The following is a 20,210-nucleotide window of genomic DNA, read 5'->3' as shown; positions in this document are numbered from 1 at the left end:
ATCTCAGCCTTGACCCCTAACCTTGGTCTTCATTGGGTTTTGGGATTTGACATCGGAGTCTGTTCGGTCTCATATACCGATCTCTTTCCAACCTTAAGTCCCAACCTCAGAGTCCACTCGCCCTCATGTCTCAACCTTGAGACCGGAGGTTGGGATCTCTTTTCAATCTTCAATCCCAACCTCCGGTCTCAACCTTGATGTCCGCTCGACGTCAGGTGCCAACCTCTCTCCATCCCCAACCGACCTTGGAGTTTGCTCAGCCTCAGGTGTCGACTTCTCTCCAGTCTCGATCTCGAGTCCTGATCTCAAAGTTCGCTCGGTCTCAAGTGTTGACCTCTCTCCAGTCCCGACCTTGAGTCCTGATCTTGGAGTTTGCTTGACCCTATGTGCCGATCTCTTTCTAGCCTTAGGTTTGAATCTCGAAGTTCGCTTGGTCTCATGTGTCAACTTCTCTCCAGTCCTAACCTGGGGTCTTGACCTTAGAGTTAACTCGCTCTTATGTGTCGACTTCTTTCCAGGTTTAGCTCCTGAACTTGGGTCTCAATTTAGGAGTTTGCTTGATCTCATGCGCCACCTTATCTCCGCCTCGGGTCTCGACTTCAGGCTCTTACGCTGACTCCATCTCAGTCTCAAACTGAGTCCAAGAAATCTATTTGCTTGTAAGATTATAAAACTCCAAGACTATTTCTTCCTGATAACCAAGAAGATATCCCAGAAGACGTGGATAATTGGAACAAGTATATCAGAACCGAAATACATATTTCAGGTCATTACTAAATTGGAATGTGTATTTCAGAACATATATATTTTAAATTGATATGGTTAATTCTATAAAAGATCGTTCATACCTATGGACACAGGTATGCAGATGTACAATCCTAATTTTTTAAAAAAATTTTAATATTCTTTTTCACGTAAAACTCTAATTTGAATGTCGGAATAATTTATCGAGATCCATCTCCGGTATTATTCTAATTTTTAGTACTTTTTAGATTTTTTATCTCTTTTAATAATTATCTTTGAGGAATATGTACGTCAGCAATATTTTGTTGATCGATGATGTGATCATCTACCATATTTATCCAACAAAAAATAAATTATTTCTAGGATAAAGTAGAAAAATGATAAAAAAAGGACAAAATATTAATTAAAAATTCACAATCTCTTTCTCCATTCATCCGAGACATTGGAATATGAGAACGACAAAAGAGCTTCATCAATCAATCATAGCCACGTCATCAATTTTTGACCCCAAACTGCTCCTCCAACCCCAAGATCATGTGTTGACTCTCCGATTTGACTTTTCTCCCTACTCAGTCAACGCGTGTTAGCTAACATAGTGTTCATGACTCGGTTGATGCAGGCTGATTGATCGTGATTGTACAACCGCTCGACCTCAAATAAATAGAAAAGAGGAAAATATTCAATTTAATTTAAATCAAAAAAAGAATGTAATAGCTATAAGAACATTTTTAAAAAATAAATATCAATGATAAGTGTGATCTTTCTTCTCTATCTTTTAATTTATATTTATTTATGTTTGATTAATTTTGGGGAAAAAAGAGATTTTATCATTATTTTTTTGATCGGCCATCATTCATGAGTTCATCAACTTGGAAGGTTTGTCCCCGGGATAATGGTACCGTGGTAGGATATTTAGATTATCACTCAGGTATATGCAATTCTGCGGTTCGATCCCAGCTACAACTTATTTGTAGGAATTTTCTTTTAAATAGAGAATGCAATGATGCTAGACGTCTGGGCCGACCACTGTGTGTACTTTCTGATTTATCCTGATGATCGATGGAAAATTTCTATAGAATCATAGAGTCGAGCCGGTCACACCATAATCAATGGGACTAACTGGATTTATCATCATCCTCACTGTAGGTTTTGACCAGACGGAAGTTGAGCTCAGAGGAGGCGAGTGATCGAGACAGCAGCGTGAGAAGTGTGACGGACGGCGGCAGCTACCTTCCACCTTGCCTTCCTCCTCCGTCTCCTCCCTCTTTATATCCACCTCCTCGATCTCTTACCACCGGGAATTAAGCCAATTAACACGATCTCCGGCCATGAAGACCACCATCCTCCCCCTCCTATGCTTCCTCTGCTCGCTGGTGCAGAGCTCCGCCGCCCAGAGCTGCGCCGGTGCGAGCTTCCCCAACGGCGTGTCCTATGCCACCTGCAACGACCTACCCTACCTCGGCGCCGCCCTCCACTGGACCTACCACGCCTCCAACGGCACCGTCGACGTCGCGTACCGTGCGCAGCAGTCCGACCGCGGCTGGGTCGCCTGGGCCATCAACCCCACCGGCCGAGGCATGGTCGGCGCCAACGCCTTCCTCGCCTTCCACTCCGCGTCCGGCGTCGTCACCCTCTACACCACCCAGTTCACCAGCACCAGCTTCCCCGCCTCGCGCGTCGCCGACCAGAACCTCACCTTCGCCGTGCACAGCCGCCGCGTCGAGTACTCCGCCGTCGGCGAGTACTACACCATCTACGCCTCGCTGGATCTCCCCGGCAACCGGACGACGCAGAACACGGTGTGGCAGGCGTCCACCTACTTCTCCGACGGCGTGCCGTTCAACCATGATTTAACCGGAGACAACGTCAGGACGTCGTCGTCGGTGGATTTCCTCTCCGGCCAAGCATCTTCATCCCGAGCCGTACCGAGGCTTCGCCGGAAGAACGTACGCTGTGCTCTGTTTTCTCTTTTCTATTTTTCGACGCAAATCTTTGCTAAATTTCCGGCGCCGATTCCTACCAGACTCACGGCGTGGTGAACGCGATCAGCTGGGGAATTCTGCTGCCCGTCGGAGCCATCATAGCGAGGTACGTGAAGGTGTTCAAGTCCGCCGACCCCGCCTGGTTCTACCTCCACGTCGCCTGCCAGTGCTCCGCCTACATCGTCGGCCTCTCCGGCTGGATCCTCGGCCTCCAGCTCGGCAGCGACTCCGAGGGGATCCCTACCACAAGCACAGGAACCTCGGCATCGCCATCTTCACCCTCGCCACCGTGCAGGTGTTTGCCCTGTTCGTGAGGCCCAACAAGGATCACAAGCACAGGCTCTACTGGAACGTCTACCACTACGCCGTCGGGTACGGCGTCATCGTCACGAGCATCGTCAACGTCTTCGAGGGCTTCGACGTCCTGGACCCCGCCAAGAAGTGGAAGCGCGCTTACATTGCGATCGTCGCCACGCTCGCCGGCGTCGCGCTGGTGCTGGAAGCCCTCACGTGGCCCGTAGTGATACGGAGGAGGAGCTCCGACAAGGCGGCTGGCCACGCCGTCCACGTCGCGAATGGATACGCTTGAAGCCCCGGCGGCTGTTATTGTTGTAGCGGGCTCATTCTTTTGGCAGATCGATGCTCGATTTCTTCATTTCTTTCTAATTTTCTTCTCTTTTTGATATTTTTTACTGCCTTTGGTGAATCTTTATCCGAAGTTTCTATTTCCTTTGTCCGTGTTTAAGCTCGAGAACTCACGGCTTCAACGCCATCGATACATTTGTTAGTTGAAATATCGAGGCCAGTTTGCATACATGGTCGCCTTGGAAGCCACGTGGCAAAATTTCGAAACGCTCATCTTGAAATCAACGGAGAGGATCATTTTCTAAGAACAGTCCTATACTTGTGTCTGCAGCGAGGAAGTGAAACGCTCGCCAATTTACCATACCGACCTTGCATGCATGGTCGCCTTGGAAGCCACGTGGCAAATTTTCGAAACGCTCATCTTGAAATCAACGGAGAGGATCATTTTCTAAGCACAGTCGCATACTTGTGTTTGCAGCGAGGAAGTGAGACACTCGCCAATTTACCATACAGACCTTGTCCACAGTTATGGTTCGTGGAAAGCGCAAGGGCATTATGGTCATTTAGGAATTGCCTATAAAATAGAAAGGTAGCCCGTCGCCAGTTCCGGCTCTGAGCGAGAGACGATCGAGTGCGAAAGGGAAGAGAGGAGAAGGAGACGGCGAGAGGAAGAGAGACGGAGAGAGAGAGAGAGAGAGAGAGAGAGAGAGAGAGAATCTCCAGCGAAACCCTAATCTTCCTGTCTTCGAAGCCTCTCTTTCTGTCGGTTCCATCAAGATAAGATAAGGAGAAGGAGTTAGGGTTCTACTCGCCATCTCAAAATGGTCAGCATATGTATATATTATGGTTTACTCGTAGACCCAGAATTCGGTTTGTTCTCATGGCTTTATGATTACCAGTCGGCTTTTTTGCGCTTTTTAAAGGGTTGATCGCTGTTTAATAAAGGTTTCATTACAGTGATCTGCTCAATTAACGTCGTTCTCGAGGTCTATAAATTTGATTCTGGAAATTGATTGGAATCTGTATCGTTTGAGGAATCGGGACAGCATAGCGTAGACATGTAGAGTCGTACTGTGTATTTAGTGGGAAAATAGTTAAGCAGAAAGAATCAAACTTGCTTGCTTGTTTGTTTCCTCTCTATTCCGTGTGAAATAAATCAAGTTGTTAGATGCTGAACTTGATGTTGCTAGTGTCCTGGATCATTCGTGTTTGTATTGTTTGTTCTTTTGAGATGACAGCATTTGTAGTTTTGATGTTAAAAAAAAGAAAGCATATTGCTTCTTATTCATTAAGTAAATTTATATTTTCGAGCTTTGACAGCATAAGCTGGGAAGAGGACACCGGGATAAAATTCAGCAGTTTATGGCTATAACTGGAACCAGGTATTATTTTTTTGCTGATGATGTGCACGGTTGACCTTAATTTGCTGAAGAGTTATATTTTTCTGCTAAAACTACCTTGATAGTTGAATTTTAATCTTTATATGTATTAGATGTTCGTGGTTAAAATTGAAAATTACTGCCTTACCCTTCAATTTCACTTGGTTGATATTTTCTCTTAATGCATGAACCTAAAAATAGATGTCACGATTCATTCAAACAGGATTAGCAGTGTGAAGATAAATATGGTTGAAATATAAATAACTATGAGAATTTTTTTCTCTAAGATTGCTTTATCTTGTTCATTCTGTTACTTGTAATTTACAATTTAGATTTACTTTTGGATACAACATTTATTACTTTGTAAGGCATAATCATGATGATGATCAGATACTGGTTCAATTTTTTGGCTGACACCCTATTTTTTTTTCTTGAGTAACCCCTTGATGTAGTTTAAGCTTTTTTTTACTGTTTTGTACAAGCAATATGTTGCACGTTTATCTGGTGTTAACTTAAACAGCTGATGCAGTTGATGAAACTAATCGTGAATATTGCATATGAAAGTCATTTTGTCATGTTGTCATAAGAACAGCTGCAAACTATATATTTTTCACTATATATTCTTCCATTGAAGGTTTAGAATACTGGTATTTGAACTGATTTCTGTCCCAAATCAGACTATTTCTGTATTGGTACCGACTTGGCACTACGTGGTGTAGGCTAGGTGGTGTAGGAAGAAGAAGTGGTGGTGGAAGTGGAAAAAGCAGCAATAAAGATTCAAATCAGTTGCCATTTGTCACCTAGGAAAGTGGGGTTCACTGGAGAAGTTGCTCACTCTCCTTCCTAGCCACCACAGACACTTTGTTGGATCTTTCATTATCTTTCTCGTCAGAATCTTCTTCACACAGATCAATGGTGTGAAATCTCACGATCTGCATGTTGCCCCTTTCTAGCAATGTTCTATGCCTCAGTGTGCATTCAAATGAGACGTTTTACTTGTCTCCAAGGAAATATATGATTTACAATTTTCATTCTGTTAGCTTAAAAACATGTTTGTATCTAGGCTAACTAAAGTTGAGACTCCTGTCAAACATAGATATTACATAAATAGCTCGGGTTGTCATGCTTTTTTAATTCAATACATTTGGTTTTATACTATATATTCTGCTTAAAAGGAACACCCAAGGTACTTTACATATATCTCAACATATGTAGTATCTCTTTCCTCTTTTACAGTATCTCTTATATCTTGATATTTTCACTACTGGTAAGCATTAATTTTGCCATTTTTGCAGTGAGAAAGTTGCTCTTCAAGCTTTGAAGGGAAGTGATTGGCATTTGGAGGGAGCTTTTGACATGTTTTACAGCCAGCCACATATTAGAACTACCACCAATACCAGACATCTTGAAGAGCTCTATAACAGATACAAAGGCTAGTTTTTCCTTTAGTAGTTTTTGATGTGTTATGAAAGCATCTCTACAGGCTTGTTTGCATCAATTACTATAATATTTTGTTTATAAGTCAACCACTTGGTTCTGATTCTGCAAGTAAAGCTTCATGGCATCTGTGATATGCAAGCATAAGTAGATTGCCAAAACATGCAAGTTCTGGCCATATGCTTGACCATTCTTTTCTTGTTTGTTAAGCATCTTCAGATACCACCTGCCAGAAATATGCTCAAAATTCAAAATAATCTCTTGTTTATTTCCCACTTTATATCTAAGCTAATCTTGATGCATTCTCTAGTGTTGGACTTTGTATGGATGTGTTAATGCTTTGTGAGTAGGCTTTCTTTTCTCATTAAAAGTATAGTATTGATGTGACTTTCCTATTATATAAGCACATTTATACACGGTGTATGCAACTACTTTCTTCTTACCATTCTCATCACTCAAATTTTTAGTGACTTCAAATACAAACATGGCTACAGAGCTTAATGATGATGATTCCCATTAGTAATAATTTGCATTGGCACCCTCAAAACTTTACAGTTGAACTCATTTATGATCAGTGCTCAACTTGTTAGAAATGTATCAACCCGAAAGATGTCTACACTTTGATGAGAAAACCTATATGTTAATCATGAGAATTGTCAAAAAAGTACAAGTCTAGTTGCTTTATATCTTTTCCTGCACAAAATGATACTCTAACTTGAAATATTGAATTCAAAGTGTCATGCAAAGATGCTCAATTGTCATATCATAGTTACATGAATTACAAATTAACTTTTCATCTCTACAATTGGGTGTTTATGCCAAAATAGCTTTCTGGTAATCAATACTTGCATATTCTTCTTCTGAACCAGATGGAATGATAACCTTTTGATGACACTAAGGCCTTGTTTATTATCAAGTAAAGTTGGATGGGAAGAATTAATGAGGAGCAACAATTTTATCTGGGCATTTCATTAGGGACAACATTTGAGAAGTTACATGCTTAATCTTTTTAAGCGATACCCAAAGAACTAAAATTCTGTGAATCCAACCATAAAGAATTGCAGTTGTTGTCTTGTCTATGTCATTGTCATTGTTATCAGTGCTTGAAGTTGTGAATCCTCGGGAATAATCTCCTTAATTGTATTGATTTGTGCAACTAATATTATTCAACGATGTTAATTATTCATAAGTAGAAGCAACAATCAATTTCTAGATTTGATACTTAATTTTTATGATGATCTTTAAGAATTACTTGGCCTATCTTCATTTAAATGGATCTTGAATTTTTGAACCATTTTATCCTGTTTTGTCACCATAGATTGATCTCAGGGATATATTGTAGTATGCATCTAGGAAAAAAATATCCTATAAAGCACCATAATGTGTACATGAATAATTATTCATCTACCTTAATGTCTAACAGTCGCCTAATATTCATGTTTTTGCAAATTGGTTGTTTCCATTAAGAAGAAAGCATTGTTTGTTTGTTGCAGATCCATATGTTGATATGATACTGGTTGATGGGATATCTCTTCTTTGCACCGATTTGCAAGTAAGATTTGGTTAAGGTGCTCATCATATGTACCAGTTCATGTTGTTGTTCTCCCTTTTGCACCGTTGAATTCTGTCAGTGGTTTTGAAGTGGCATCTAGTCATTCTCCTTGAACTTTATTATCTTTGACCAGGATGTCTGATATCGATGGTGATAGAGACCCTTGATGCATTGCTATCCATGATGCCTACTAATTATAATATATATTTTCTTCTCAGTGTTTTTTGGTATTGATGGCTATTGTGGCTCAGTGGTAACATTTTATTTGTATTGAGCTATTCGTTGTTAATCTTATTGCCATGATGATTAAAGAAAAATACCTGTAACTTTAAATGCTTATTCTTTTATTGGTATTGGAAATTTCCTTATAATTTTGGTTTATTCAATTTATTGATTTTCATGAGACTTTGATTGTAACTCAACCTTGATTTGATAAAAACTTTCTGGAAAATTGGTCATTCTGCTAGTTTCTTATTTTCTCCATAGAATGAATTAAATGAAACACTTTATGAGGTATAAGATGTCACATATATAGACCATGTCTCTTTTTTGCTTCCTGTGCCAGTTTACCTTGCAAACTGTTCATTTGCATCTTCTTCCTATCGCTAACAACATACCTGGTTGTTGCAGGTGGATCCTCAAGATATTGTTACGGTGAGTGTCTTTATAATGCGGACTAACTACTTCCCTTTCTGGTATTGTGTTTTGAGGAATGAGATGGATTTCATTAGGCTTAAGTTTTTTGTTTCTGGTAATCTATCAATTGCCTCGGAGTTAATAACTTGTTTATGTGTCATTGATTTTGATGGATATATTAACATCTGTTTCAACATTTGAAGTTTCAATCCATAAATTAGGAATCAACATCTTTTCCTTATCTGTTATTTGATGTGATAATTTGTGGAGATTTTGCATACTTTCTATGATGTTGCAATGATGAACAAGATGTTACTGTTGTATGAGTCTGGACTCTAGGACATATGTTGATGTTAGTGCTTCCAGTTGTTGAGCATGTTCATCATTACATTTTTTTAAGCTTTATTGAGATATTTGTAATTGCACGAAAGATTGCCCATGGAACTATTTTCGCCATTTTTTCTTGCATGTTGTTCATTTTGTCTCATTTTAGCTATCAATGTTGGCTTTCTGACAATTTTTTTATGGTTGGACATTACTTTCTTAAAAATGTTTTAGCATCTCTGTAGGCACAATTAAACTGAGTTTTGCTGATTATCAGCATGATTAACTTCAAATTTCAGCATAGTTTCACCTAAGATGGGTATGTCAATGCCCTCCAGCATCTCACAATTTGTATTGTACTTATCCTAACAGCCTAAAGTTGCCTTGTTCCAATATCCGGCCAAATACATTCCAAATATTAATTTTGGTACAGCACTGACCTGTTCACTAGACACATGTTCTCTGACCTTTTAATTATGTATAGTTGTTTAGGAGCCTTTCTTCTGTAAACATTATTTGGGTTTAATGTTATTAAAGGCACAAGGCATTCACTGCTTGATGCATTGTATATTGTTTAAGGCTTTGAATCCTTTAGAAACTAAAATTTTATAACATCTGTAGAGTATTGATTTATCACCTCATTCAGTGATCTCAGCAAGATAACAGTTGACACAACACGGGATAGGTCTGTAAACCTATGCTGGCTACCAAAGTTGTGTGCCTTGAATTGGATCTTATGAAAGAGGAAAAAATATGTCAGTAGAAAACATGTGTTATTACTTGACTATAATGGGACGAAGGCCGCTTTTGTCATCTTTACCATGATTTTGTATCATTTGGAGTTGAGCAACCAGTCCCCAAATAGTTGGGACAAACACAACTTGATTGAGATACAAGCAAAATGGAGTAGATGAATTAACAATATTAAACTGTAGTAAAATATAATTATATAAACTTATTTATATATTTATTTGTTCAGTTCATTTTTCAGTGATCTTTTTTACTTGTTTGCATCATAGGTATATAACATAAACTAGAAGAGAGGAATTAGGAAGCAAAAAATGCAGTGAGATCTAGAATAATGAGAAAACAGGAAGAAAAGAACAGCAAACTAGGAATAGAAAAAACAGTAAGACGTGAAAAACAAGTACAATTTTTCTTAGAAAGGCAATTCAAAAAAGCAAAGAACAAGAAATTGAGATAGATAAACAAAGAAAAAAAACTAGAGAGGAGAAAGTGAAGAGCAACCACTAACCTCTGGCAATCTAATCTGAAATATTCAGAGTGAGCTGTATTCACATTTGTTATGCTATGCATAATCAGAAGGATGCTCCCAGTCATACTAATAGTATAAAATCAGACTAGAAATAAAAAAGAATAGTAGGTATAAAGTAGATTTTCCCATCTTTCCCAACTTGTCCAATCTTACCTTTCCGGCATGAACCTTTTATCTCAGAGTGGAGGTATTTCTGTGGGTAGATAGTAATGTCAGAATGGCGTGTTGTCACCTGCTTAGATGGGTTTGAGTGTTGGCTCGCAATGCTTTTGTAGCCTGCAGGTTATGTCTGTAGTCTGCGTTGATGCATGGCACAGGAGAGTCTTCACTGGATTTTTATCTTGATGTCACTGAGAAATGTTGGTTTCTGGTAGGTATAAGTGTTTCCTATTTCCTGTTTTTTGTTTCTTGTGGTGATCAAGAGTTGATAACCCGTGATGTGTGTTGTGCAGGAGAGTGAAATAACCTGGTGTTATATGAGTAAATTACTAATAAAACTTACTTGGTATCCCTAATCATAACACAAGTCCTATTTAAACAATAATTTTTCCTTTTGCCCTGTTCTATCTTAGCTGCCTAATACATGGAACCAGTCAATCACTTAGGCAGCACCTACCTGGGATAGCATGCCTAGCGTTTCCTTGTTTGATGCCTAGGTCAGTGCCCTAGCAATTTTAACAACAGTATTTGGGGCAAATGATTTTTGCTGCTAAATGCGATTCTAGGTGCCCATGGGAGGTTTATGAACCTATATTTTCAAGTTGATTTAAATTCAGTATTCAAAGTACATTTTAGGCAAGTGAAAGCGCAAGTGCAAGATTAATCTAGTATGCAGTTTTTTACGACGGCTTGATATTTAACTTTATTACACTTGATTGGGTAGCTACTTATTCGAGAGCTTTTAGGAAAGATACCAGTTTATTATTTATATTCTTAATATTCACACTTCTTGTGTGGGTCGGTGTACTTCATTTGATTTGGCCAAACCCAATAGGCACGATTTGAACTCTGAACCCCCTACTTGATACCATGTTAAAATTGATTTGTTAATCATCTATCTCAAAATCTTGATGGTTTTAGAAAGGAGATCAACTCTCATGTATTTGTATTCTTTGAAAGCTTGAAAAAAATTGATAATACTTATTCAGGGTAAGAATTAGTTTGGACGCTTGTACTTTTTGGAATATATTAAAGTGTAAAATGTTCCATAACCTTGGATCAAAATCTGTTTAGGCATTAACCAAAAAAAGTTAGGATAAGAACCAACAACAGCGTGGTATGGTGGTGAGGTAGATCCCAAGACTTTCCACCAATGTTTGGAGTTTTATGCTATGTTTACTTCATACAAGGGATGAAGAAAAGAAAGGAATCCCTAGGAAAAATAAATCCCTAAGGAAGAGAAAGGAAATCTGCACCCCGCGCAGAGTAAACGGAGGATGAATCTTTTGGGGGGAAGGTGCGAGCGATGTGGGTGCAGGCGGTGGCTGGTTTCGGGTACCTGTTCAACAACAGATGGTTGGTATTCGTGGCGGCGATGTGGGTGCAGGCGGTGGCTGGGATCCGGTACCTGTTCGGCAGCCTGTCGCCGGTGATCAAGAGTGCGCTCGGCTACAACCAGCGGGAGATCGCGCGGCTGGGAGTGGCCAAGGACCTGGGCGACAGCATTGGCTTCCTCGCCGGAGCCTCTGTGAGATCCTCCCGCTCTGGGCGGCGCTGCTCGTCGGCGTGCTGCAGAACTTTGTGCCGCAATGCTGCGACAAGATGCGACCTTCTCCGGCCAGCGCACTCGTCACAACACCGCAAGTCACCTCCATCCTCATGCTCCAAAGCTTCATCTTTCCCACCTTCGGCCGAGCCCTCAACTTCGCCGTCAACTCCAGCGCCGCCGCTCCCTTCGGCGGCGAGGCGCTCGACCCGCGGAGAGCCAGCGGCATCGCCGTCGTGTTCCGGGACCCCTGGTCGAACCCCGGCGTCTCCCCGGCTGCGATCTCCGCTCCGTTGCTGACGGCGACGAGCGCTGCGCTCCCGCCGGCCTCGTAGGAGTACCCCATCGCGCGACTGGGGTTCCAGACGCTCAAGGTCAGATCGTACTCTGTTTTAGTGGCGTTTTGGACGGAGAGGCTTTGGACGGCGAAGGCGGGGCGCAAGGCAAAGTGCAAGGCGGCGGCAGTAGCAACGAGGAGGAGGAAGGCGGCGGCGAGGATCTAGATGAGGCAGCGGAGGCAGGGGCTGCGGCGGCGGTTTTTGGTGCGTCTGCAGTAGCGCTACGAAGGCTCGACTCCGTCCGTTGTGTTTCCGCCCGATTTGGCGGGGATAGATTTTGACAGAAAAATCATCCGCGGACGGATGAAATTTCCTTTCCTTCCTAAAAACTTTGAGAGGTAAATGAGGGATGTATGCATGCAAAGGAAATCTTTCCGCGGTTTCTCTTTCCGCACCTCCAAATAAACTGGGCATTAATCTGTGAAATGGCCTGGTGGGAATACACTGTTGTCAGGGTTTAACTTTTTCGTATCCATCCTGAACAGACAATATATTTTTTTCTGTCAATGTGGTGGGAGAACATCTTGTGGTGAGCTGGAACCTCATTATGATATATTTTAATAGAAATTCCAGCACAACATGAACCATTATATCTTCAGCTCTGAGAAAATTAGCAGTCAAATACTCCTAGACATACATTTTATTGTATAATAATACCCTTCCATTTCTTCTGTGGCAACAATAACAGGGAATAAAATAACATATGGATCTGAGCATGTTATTGGTGAATTCTTGACTAATGTGCACTCTACATTATGTTCTATATATATATATATATATATATATTCTTCTCTTCTTAAGTTTCCTTCACTTCTTTTTCCTTTGTTTCTATTGTCTATTTATCTAGCAACTGCATTTAGAAAAAAAAGACTCTACTGACTCTGTCAATCGGTTCTTCTTATTGTTGTGACCATCTTAAAGTTTATATGGATATATGATTAACCATTTGCATTCAACTAACCATATTTATATTACTAGCATAAGGGTTTGATCTCATATGGTATATTTTATATTACAATTGCTTGTATTTTTTTCTAAAATATTATGCAGTTGGTTGTATCTTGGCACATGAAGGCTGCCACGATGTGTGAATTCTCACGACAGGAATTCATTGGCGGATTACAATCTCTAGGGTAACCTTTGATCTGTTGGTTAGTTGTGAGGATGATGGTTTAATAGTAGTTGTGCTGAAAGTAGCACTGTTTGATGCAGGATAGATACAATTGAGAAGTTTCGTGAGAAGTTGCCATACATGCGTAGTGAGCTAAGAGATGATCGTTAGTAATTTCTATTCTGTTCATTCTATGTATCACATGTCATTTGCAACATTTGGTTTCTTGTCATGTTAAAAGTTCATAATTTTTCTTCTTATTTTTCTTGAATGGAAACCGAAAAAATATCTTTGTTTCCTAAGTCATTTTCTTGCCTCTGTTCCTTCAGAAAAATTTCGCGAGATATACAACTTCGCATTTGTCTGGGCTAAAGAAAAGGTATGCCCCATGCTACTATATGTCCCCTTGGTAACATGTTTGTGTAGTCCAGTGAAGATTATTGCTCCATTATTGATGGACTAGTAATGACTTGCATAATAACCTATTGGCATGGCCACGTGTAATGTTCATTATCTTCTGTTAGGGATGCAACAGAAATATTGTGTGAACTGTGAATCATGTATCTTTTTTATGGATAAATTGAATAAACATGGTATGAAGATCATAGGTTTAAACAAGTGCACTTTATGTATAATTCATCTAATGGTTATTAATTATAATCATTGCTCATGTTGAGGGAAAAACTGCCAATGCCGGTCCCAAGTCCAGATGAAAAAGGTTGAGAGTTGTGTTAGGTTGTAAGCTAACGTCAAACACAGGTGAATGTTCTTATGAATGGAGCTCATGTTGAGGGAGTGAAACTTCAGAGATGTTCATTATGATATTTTTTTATTTTTTGCAAAAGAAATTTTACATTTGGGGGATTGGTTCACCGTGTTTAAAAGCTGTTTTACAAGTCATTTGAAGGATAAAGAGCAAGCCATGTTGGATCTAAATCATGCATTCATTTGATTAGTTAGTGATTCATTTTCAAAGTGGTCATCTAGATACTATCTTGCGCTAACAATTTTCGTGGATCCATTAGTATATGAAGATAACAAGTAATTTCTGAAAATTACTTGCGGATTGTACTTCACTACGGGCTGTACGAACTCTACTTACCTTCTCTCAGATCAGGTGAAAAGAATCAATCAGATGTTAAGAATGGGATTGGTCCTGGATTATGATCTTTTGAATCAGGTGATACAGAATGAATGGTCCATGGTTTGGCAAGATGGTAAATGATTCAGAATCACACAATTGTAGAACTTATTGACTAGACTCCTATTTGCATCCCATTGTGGCCATTAAATAATATACGTTTTGATTATAATATTTAATTCTAAACAATAATTAAAGAGGAAAATAGGAATCCCTGAATATTGTATATAAACTTATTTAAGGTGCATAGTAACAAGATATGCATTGAATACACCTCAACAAACTATGATACTATAACTCAGCATATGTATTCAATATGATCAACATTTTTAGCTTGTTACATAAAATAAAAGAAAACATGTTAGTAAACTAAAGTTAATAAATTAAGGGCTTTGATGCAAACTAAAACTAAGCAACCTGCAAATTTGAAAAGTAAAGCTAATAAGCTAAGGGGATTTTTTTATACTAATGCTGCAAGATGGTCATAAATTGATGATCGATGTACTGATTTTCTTGTATATGGAAATTTGGCGATGTCTTTGATGAATTGGAATTCACTATGCTGGTGTGCTTAGGTTTCTGGCAATTAATACTATGGGTGATAAATACCCTCCGTGTGCGATAACTCACCTTTTCAATTTTCCTTTGTATTTCAGCAAGTCATCACATTTTGTCTTTTTTTTCTCTAAATTACTAGATCTCCACCAAACAAGTGCCATATAACCTAATAGGGCCTTCTACCATTATTGATTCTGGATAATTAGCATCTGAAAAAGATTACATGCAAAGATGTCCATTTTTACTATCTAGTGTGTGATCTTTTGGGTAACAAGATTTATCTAGCTTTGTGGCTAGTCAACATGAGTATTTACAATCATTTAATTATGTATTTTCGTTGACCAAAGAATTTGACTCTGGATTATTAGAGCATGCTTGGGTTTGCAATTGTGTACCAAAATCATGTATACACAAATCCTTTGGTGACAAAAAAGCATTGTAATGATCAACAGGTCTATCAAGAATATCACCATAGTTCTTTTGGCAACGTAACATCCGTCTCACTATAATTTTGATATTATTTTATCCATTATGTAGGAGGAGGTCCTTTTATTCATGTAACCCCATTCTCAAACAATAATTTTATTGGAAGATTCTTGAGAGTAAGAGTCTCCTTTGTTCTATTCTTTTGCAGGGTCAAAAATCTTTAGCACTAGAGACAGCTATTGGCATGTGGCAATTGCTATTTGCTGAATGGCATTGGCCTTTAGTTGATCATTGGTGTCAATTCTTGCAGGTATGGAACTGTCACCAGGGGTGAATCATACTACTGATATAATGTTTAACATACATGTTAAGAGTCTGATGCAGTGTACTAGATGATCATTGGTTGGAGGCTCGATAAATATTTGTTTTTTTTTTTTGTCTTGCTAGGTATCTGAATTTTAAGTCAGATTATTTCCAAAATAAGTAAACTGATGAGGCATAGGAAAGAGAGGTTATCCATAGGGTCCAATTTGGAACAACAGGAAGTGTTAATAAAATCTCACAATTTTCTTCTCTTGTTTAATTTGTGAGGTTATATTGGGGCAGAATTACCAAAAGGCCAGGATTATATTGTAGCAATTCAAACTTCTCAAAAAAGCCTTCGCCTAACACAATTCAAAATACTAGGAATGTAATTTGACTTATTTTTTTTTCATATTCTTGCAATATTCATGATTACACCTCCATTTTCATTTTAACTATATATGAAAACTATCACGATTATGTTTTGTTTTTATTAATCATTTTGAATATGAGTATAAAAGTAAAATAATTAAGAATAATTGGAAGTACAATTCTATTTTTAGGTTGGTATGTGAAACTTTTTAAATAAGGCTAGTCATTTGAAGTGGTGGATTTTAGTAATATTTATCTATTTGATAGTTTTTTGCAATTTAATAAATATGAGAAAAAATAGAAGTTTAGAAGTTCCAAGTGACTGTTTTTACAAGATTAACCTCTTTGGTTGGTTTTTAGTATTTCTGTATTTATGGTCATAAAACTCACCATGAAGTACTAAGCTTCTGTGAAATCCCATTAATAAGAGATTTTTTTGTTCATTTTCATTTGCAGGTAAATTTTTATCAACAGAATATCAAATGGTTTTTTTGGATAGATAATTTACTTAGACCCATAATAACAGTTTCTTCATTATGTATTGAGTGCATAGCTGTTTCGTTTGATCTTTCTAAATTTTCGTTATCAGCTAAAACATAACAAAGCAATATCAAGGGATACCTGGTCTCAGTTATTGTGAATTTGTTAAGGTATGTACCAAGTACTTGTAATTTTTTGCAGATATGCAATTCTGTGTTACACACACATACACACACACACTGCATGTGATGGCTGCCTGTAATTGTAGGATGATGTTTGTAGCGGCCAGTATTTTATTTATTTCTTCTTTTGTGGTGTATATGGAGTTCCATTAGATATTTGTCCCTAGTCATTTTATATTCTAATTTAAGTAGACATGTTGGAAGTGTGTCAACATTTGCATGCATTTTTTGATTATTGACGTTTGTAATTATATAGTCACGAATATTAGACTTTTGGATTTTCCTTGTGTGTTCCTGTACAGAACGATCAGATTTCTACATATTCTAAACCAGGGAAGTACATTGGTACATTCATGTAATTGCTGCATTCAGTAAATGTATACCATCAAATTGAGACAACCCAACACTACTCCATTAGCTTATTGCCAAGCCAAAGTAATTGCGTTATCCAAAATTTGTGTCTAACTGTAGAATGTCATGTTTAAATCTGTCTTTTTCTGCGGTGGTCTTTATCCTGTACTTGCGAGCTTCTCATTTGCCGCCTGTAAAAGTTGATACCATCTCTATGGATGGTTCAGAACCCTGCCAATTCTAGCAGACAGTTAAACTCTATACTCATTTTTTTGGTACATATTTTTATGTAAAGCATCTCATTTTCCCTTTGCAGAGGAAAGTGATATCATAGTGGAAATGGAACTAACATCAGAATATTATTAAAAATAGATAGTCAAAATGGAAAGGAGCTTCTGGAGTCCATGTGATCGTTGTGCTCTCTTAGTCTAAAAGAAAACTTCTATAAGATTGGTGGACTTGTCATACTCTATAGATTAGAGTGTTAGGTTGTTAAGAATTAACACACACAAAATGTTACTGTTGTAGCTTTGCAGGGATGGGAATGGTAAAATGGATATGTAGAAGTTGATCGGACAAGGACAAAAAAAACACTAATATTCAAACAGCAATTAGATCAAACACTAAGTTAAATAGACAATAATCATGTTCAAAGGCCACTAATAATTAACCAAGTAAATAAGGTTTGGTTCGGTTATAATACAAAATAATATAATTAAGTTGAATATATTATTTGATATAACCTTGTATATATCTTAATAGAGAAATAAGATTCATGTAGTTGATTTTAAATAGTTGGGATAAATATGGGTTGATGATGATAATGTTTCTACGGCAGCCAGGCAGAGAAAGGGGAGTGTCTCTGTGTTCATAGAAGATAATTGGAACTAAGACTTCTTATAAAGGTGGCAAAGTTTTTGGATTGGTTTGTGTAAGGATAAATGATTGAGATTAAGAATGGGAAGAGCATAAATGTACGTTTTAACTAGTCATTTTAAAAGCAGTAGATTGCAAAACTGGGGGAATTAGGGTATAGAGCAGAGTTTGCACAATCTTTATAGGATAGAGAAGAGAAGAGTGGGGGTAGTAAAAGGGCTGAAAAAGTATAAGCTAGCCATGGAAATCAATTGATACTGTAGGATTATTGCTGCTTCATTAATAAGAAGGTGTTTTTTTGGCACATGTAGTGAAGGGGAATGTGGTTAAGATTTCCTTTCAAGTTGAATGGAAGATGAAAATTAAGGATGCATTTCTTTATGCTAGTGTTCATACGGACTCCATAGTAGGTACCACGTACCCACATTCCAATATAATTAAATATAAAGCCTTTCTTCGAAGAATAACACTTGAGACAGTTGAGCAATGTTGGGTGACTTTGAAACAAATCTTGTTTCATTGATGGTTTGCATGAACTCATGTGAATAGTCCATCTTCTACCAGCTAACTTGTATACATATGGAATATATTTATATCCATCTTAATAAGAGATCCAGTTAATAGCCATGCTAATCCTCCAAATAATATGCTAAATTTTGTGAAGCTATCAAAAGATAAAAGAGGAACAAATCTCAATCTTGCAGGTACAAGCAAACAAAACTCTTCTAGTTATGAATCCATGAACAAGTTGCATTAAAAGTGAAACTATTATAATATTATTGATCGACCATGAACTAGTTGTATTGCAAAGTGGAACCACTATACTATTTTTAATCTCAATGTGTCTTTTCTTCAAGTTTCCTTCCAATGACTTTCTTTGGTCTGTATGGATACTGGAAGTTTAATACAGTTGATTTAATCAGCAGTTAGTTTATAGTTATATGTGAATTGAATCAACTGTCACCTCATGGAGTGGTTCTGAATTTAATTTTGTAATTATGGGCACATTCTTAATTTTGCAAAACCATGAACAAGGCAGTCAATTGCTGGCTTGCCTGCCTGCCTGTCTGACTTGTTTGTATATGAAAGTAAAGAGAAAAAACAAGCAATTGCAGTTTTCCATGCTGATGGTTATGCTTTGAGGTACCTTGTTTCAGACTATCGATCTTCAAGTCTCCAACTATGACGAAGAGGGCGCTTGGCCCTATTTGATAGATGAATTTGTTGAATACTTGACTGCAAATGGAATCATCCAGCGTCCTCGAAATTGAGAAACCATACATTATACTGGTGGTGCAGATTCTTCTCATGCATTGAGACTGGTTCGTGAAATCATTTATGAAGCAAGCAAGCAAATTCTTCAAATCTTGCTCTAGGTATTACATGTGAGCCTGAAGCAAGATGAAGAAACATTTATAATATGACATTTTTTTATCTTTCATATCACTCTTGGTCATTGTAGGTCTGTATTGCCTTCCTCTAGTTGTTGCTACTCTCTTTCTTTGCGGCACTTTTGAAATAACTCTCATGTTAAATGGAAAGGAACTTTTCTATCTGATAATGAAATTGCATTTTGACATTATCTATTGGGTTTGTTGATCTTGTAAATTATGGTATTTCCACCATAAGCATATCCATGTTTGATGCCATGCACAGCTCTTTCATTTTATCATTTAGTGTGTGATGATTTTTCTTTATTTAAAAATTGTGTGCAAATCGTTCCACAAAGGTTTCCTGACTGTACATATTCAACGCAGCAACATTTGTGTACAATCACGGTTAAAGGAGAATGAAGCCGCTGGTGTTCAAGTTTTTGTTCCTGTCTGGAATTCTTTTATTTGCATAAAATTTTATCGATGTCATTATCCATCAGACGGAGCTCTAGATTTTTGTTTGGCTGGTTGAATATTTTTAATTTCGGTTTTTATGTATCAGAAAACGAAATTGTAAATGCTTATAATGTAATTTCCTTCAATGCCATTCAATAAGAACCTCAGTAATAATAATAATAATAATTTCAAGTTCACCGCAATCAGAGCAAAGATATCCGACAACATTCATAATTTTTAATCTTGTTCGATTAATCTTAGAAGTAGATGGTAACCGGAGCAAAGAACATTTATAATTTTAAATTTTATTCAATTAATCTTAGAGATAGATAATCGAGTTTCATAAAGCGAGAGAAAGTCTGTAAACTCTCAGATATAATTAAATTGATTACGACCTAATGCAATTATTAAAATGAATAAAAATCGAATCTCGATAAAATTGAAATAATCTTCTTTGCTATTGTGGTCAGCTTCTTAATTTACTTTCTCACGTGATCCTGAATACCGCTGAGATGGTGAATCCTACGTTGAAGAGAAAAAATCGAGTGCAGTTGTATATGCTGGAGGACAGGCATAAGATTGCAGTTGCAGGTTCTGGCTCAAAAGTTGCAAGTTTAAAGCTA

General features: G+C 38.0%; 1 protein-coding gene and 2 pseudogenes across 1 annotated transcript; 2 read left to right on the top strand and 1 right to left on the bottom strand.

The window, feature by feature from the left end:
- Nucleotides 1-2,064: 2,064 nt before the first annotated feature.
- On the top strand, nt 2,065-3,454 carry LOC141831625 (cytochrome b561 and DOMON domain-containing protein At5g47530-like; annotated as a pseudogene).
- Nucleotides 3,455-3,938: 484 nt separating this feature from the next.
- Nucleotides 3,939-19,199, top strand: LOC141831626 (uncharacterized). The gene is made up of 12 exons (XM_074719020.1): nt 3,939-4,135; nt 4,632-4,693; nt 5,986-6,122; nt 7,621-7,679; nt 8,310-8,333; nt 13,009-13,091; nt 13,171-13,235; nt 13,399-13,448; nt 15,403-15,504; nt 16,459-16,499; nt 16,801-16,819; nt 18,916-19,199. Exons 1-12 carry the CDS (start codon nt 4,133-4,135, stop codon nt 19,027-19,029), a joined length of 759 nt encoding a protein of 252 aa, XP_074575121.1. The 5' UTR covers nt 3,939-4,132; the 3' UTR covers nt 19,030-19,199.
- LOC141831689 (uncharacterized) lies at nt 11,508-12,434 on the bottom strand (annotated as a pseudogene).
- Nucleotides 19,200-20,210: the final 1,011 nt, after the last annotated feature.

The sequence above is a fragment of the Curcuma longa genome, chromosome 7 (assembly GCF_044706935.1).
Source record: "Curcuma longa cultivar G26 ecotype Majalengka, Jawa Barat chromosome 7, ITB_CL_G26_1.1, whole genome shotgun sequence".
Lineage (NCBI taxonomy): Eukaryota > Viridiplantae > Streptophyta > Magnoliopsida > Zingiberales > Zingiberaceae > Curcuma > Curcuma longa.
This window is presented reverse-complemented; position numbering and strand designations above follow the sequence as displayed.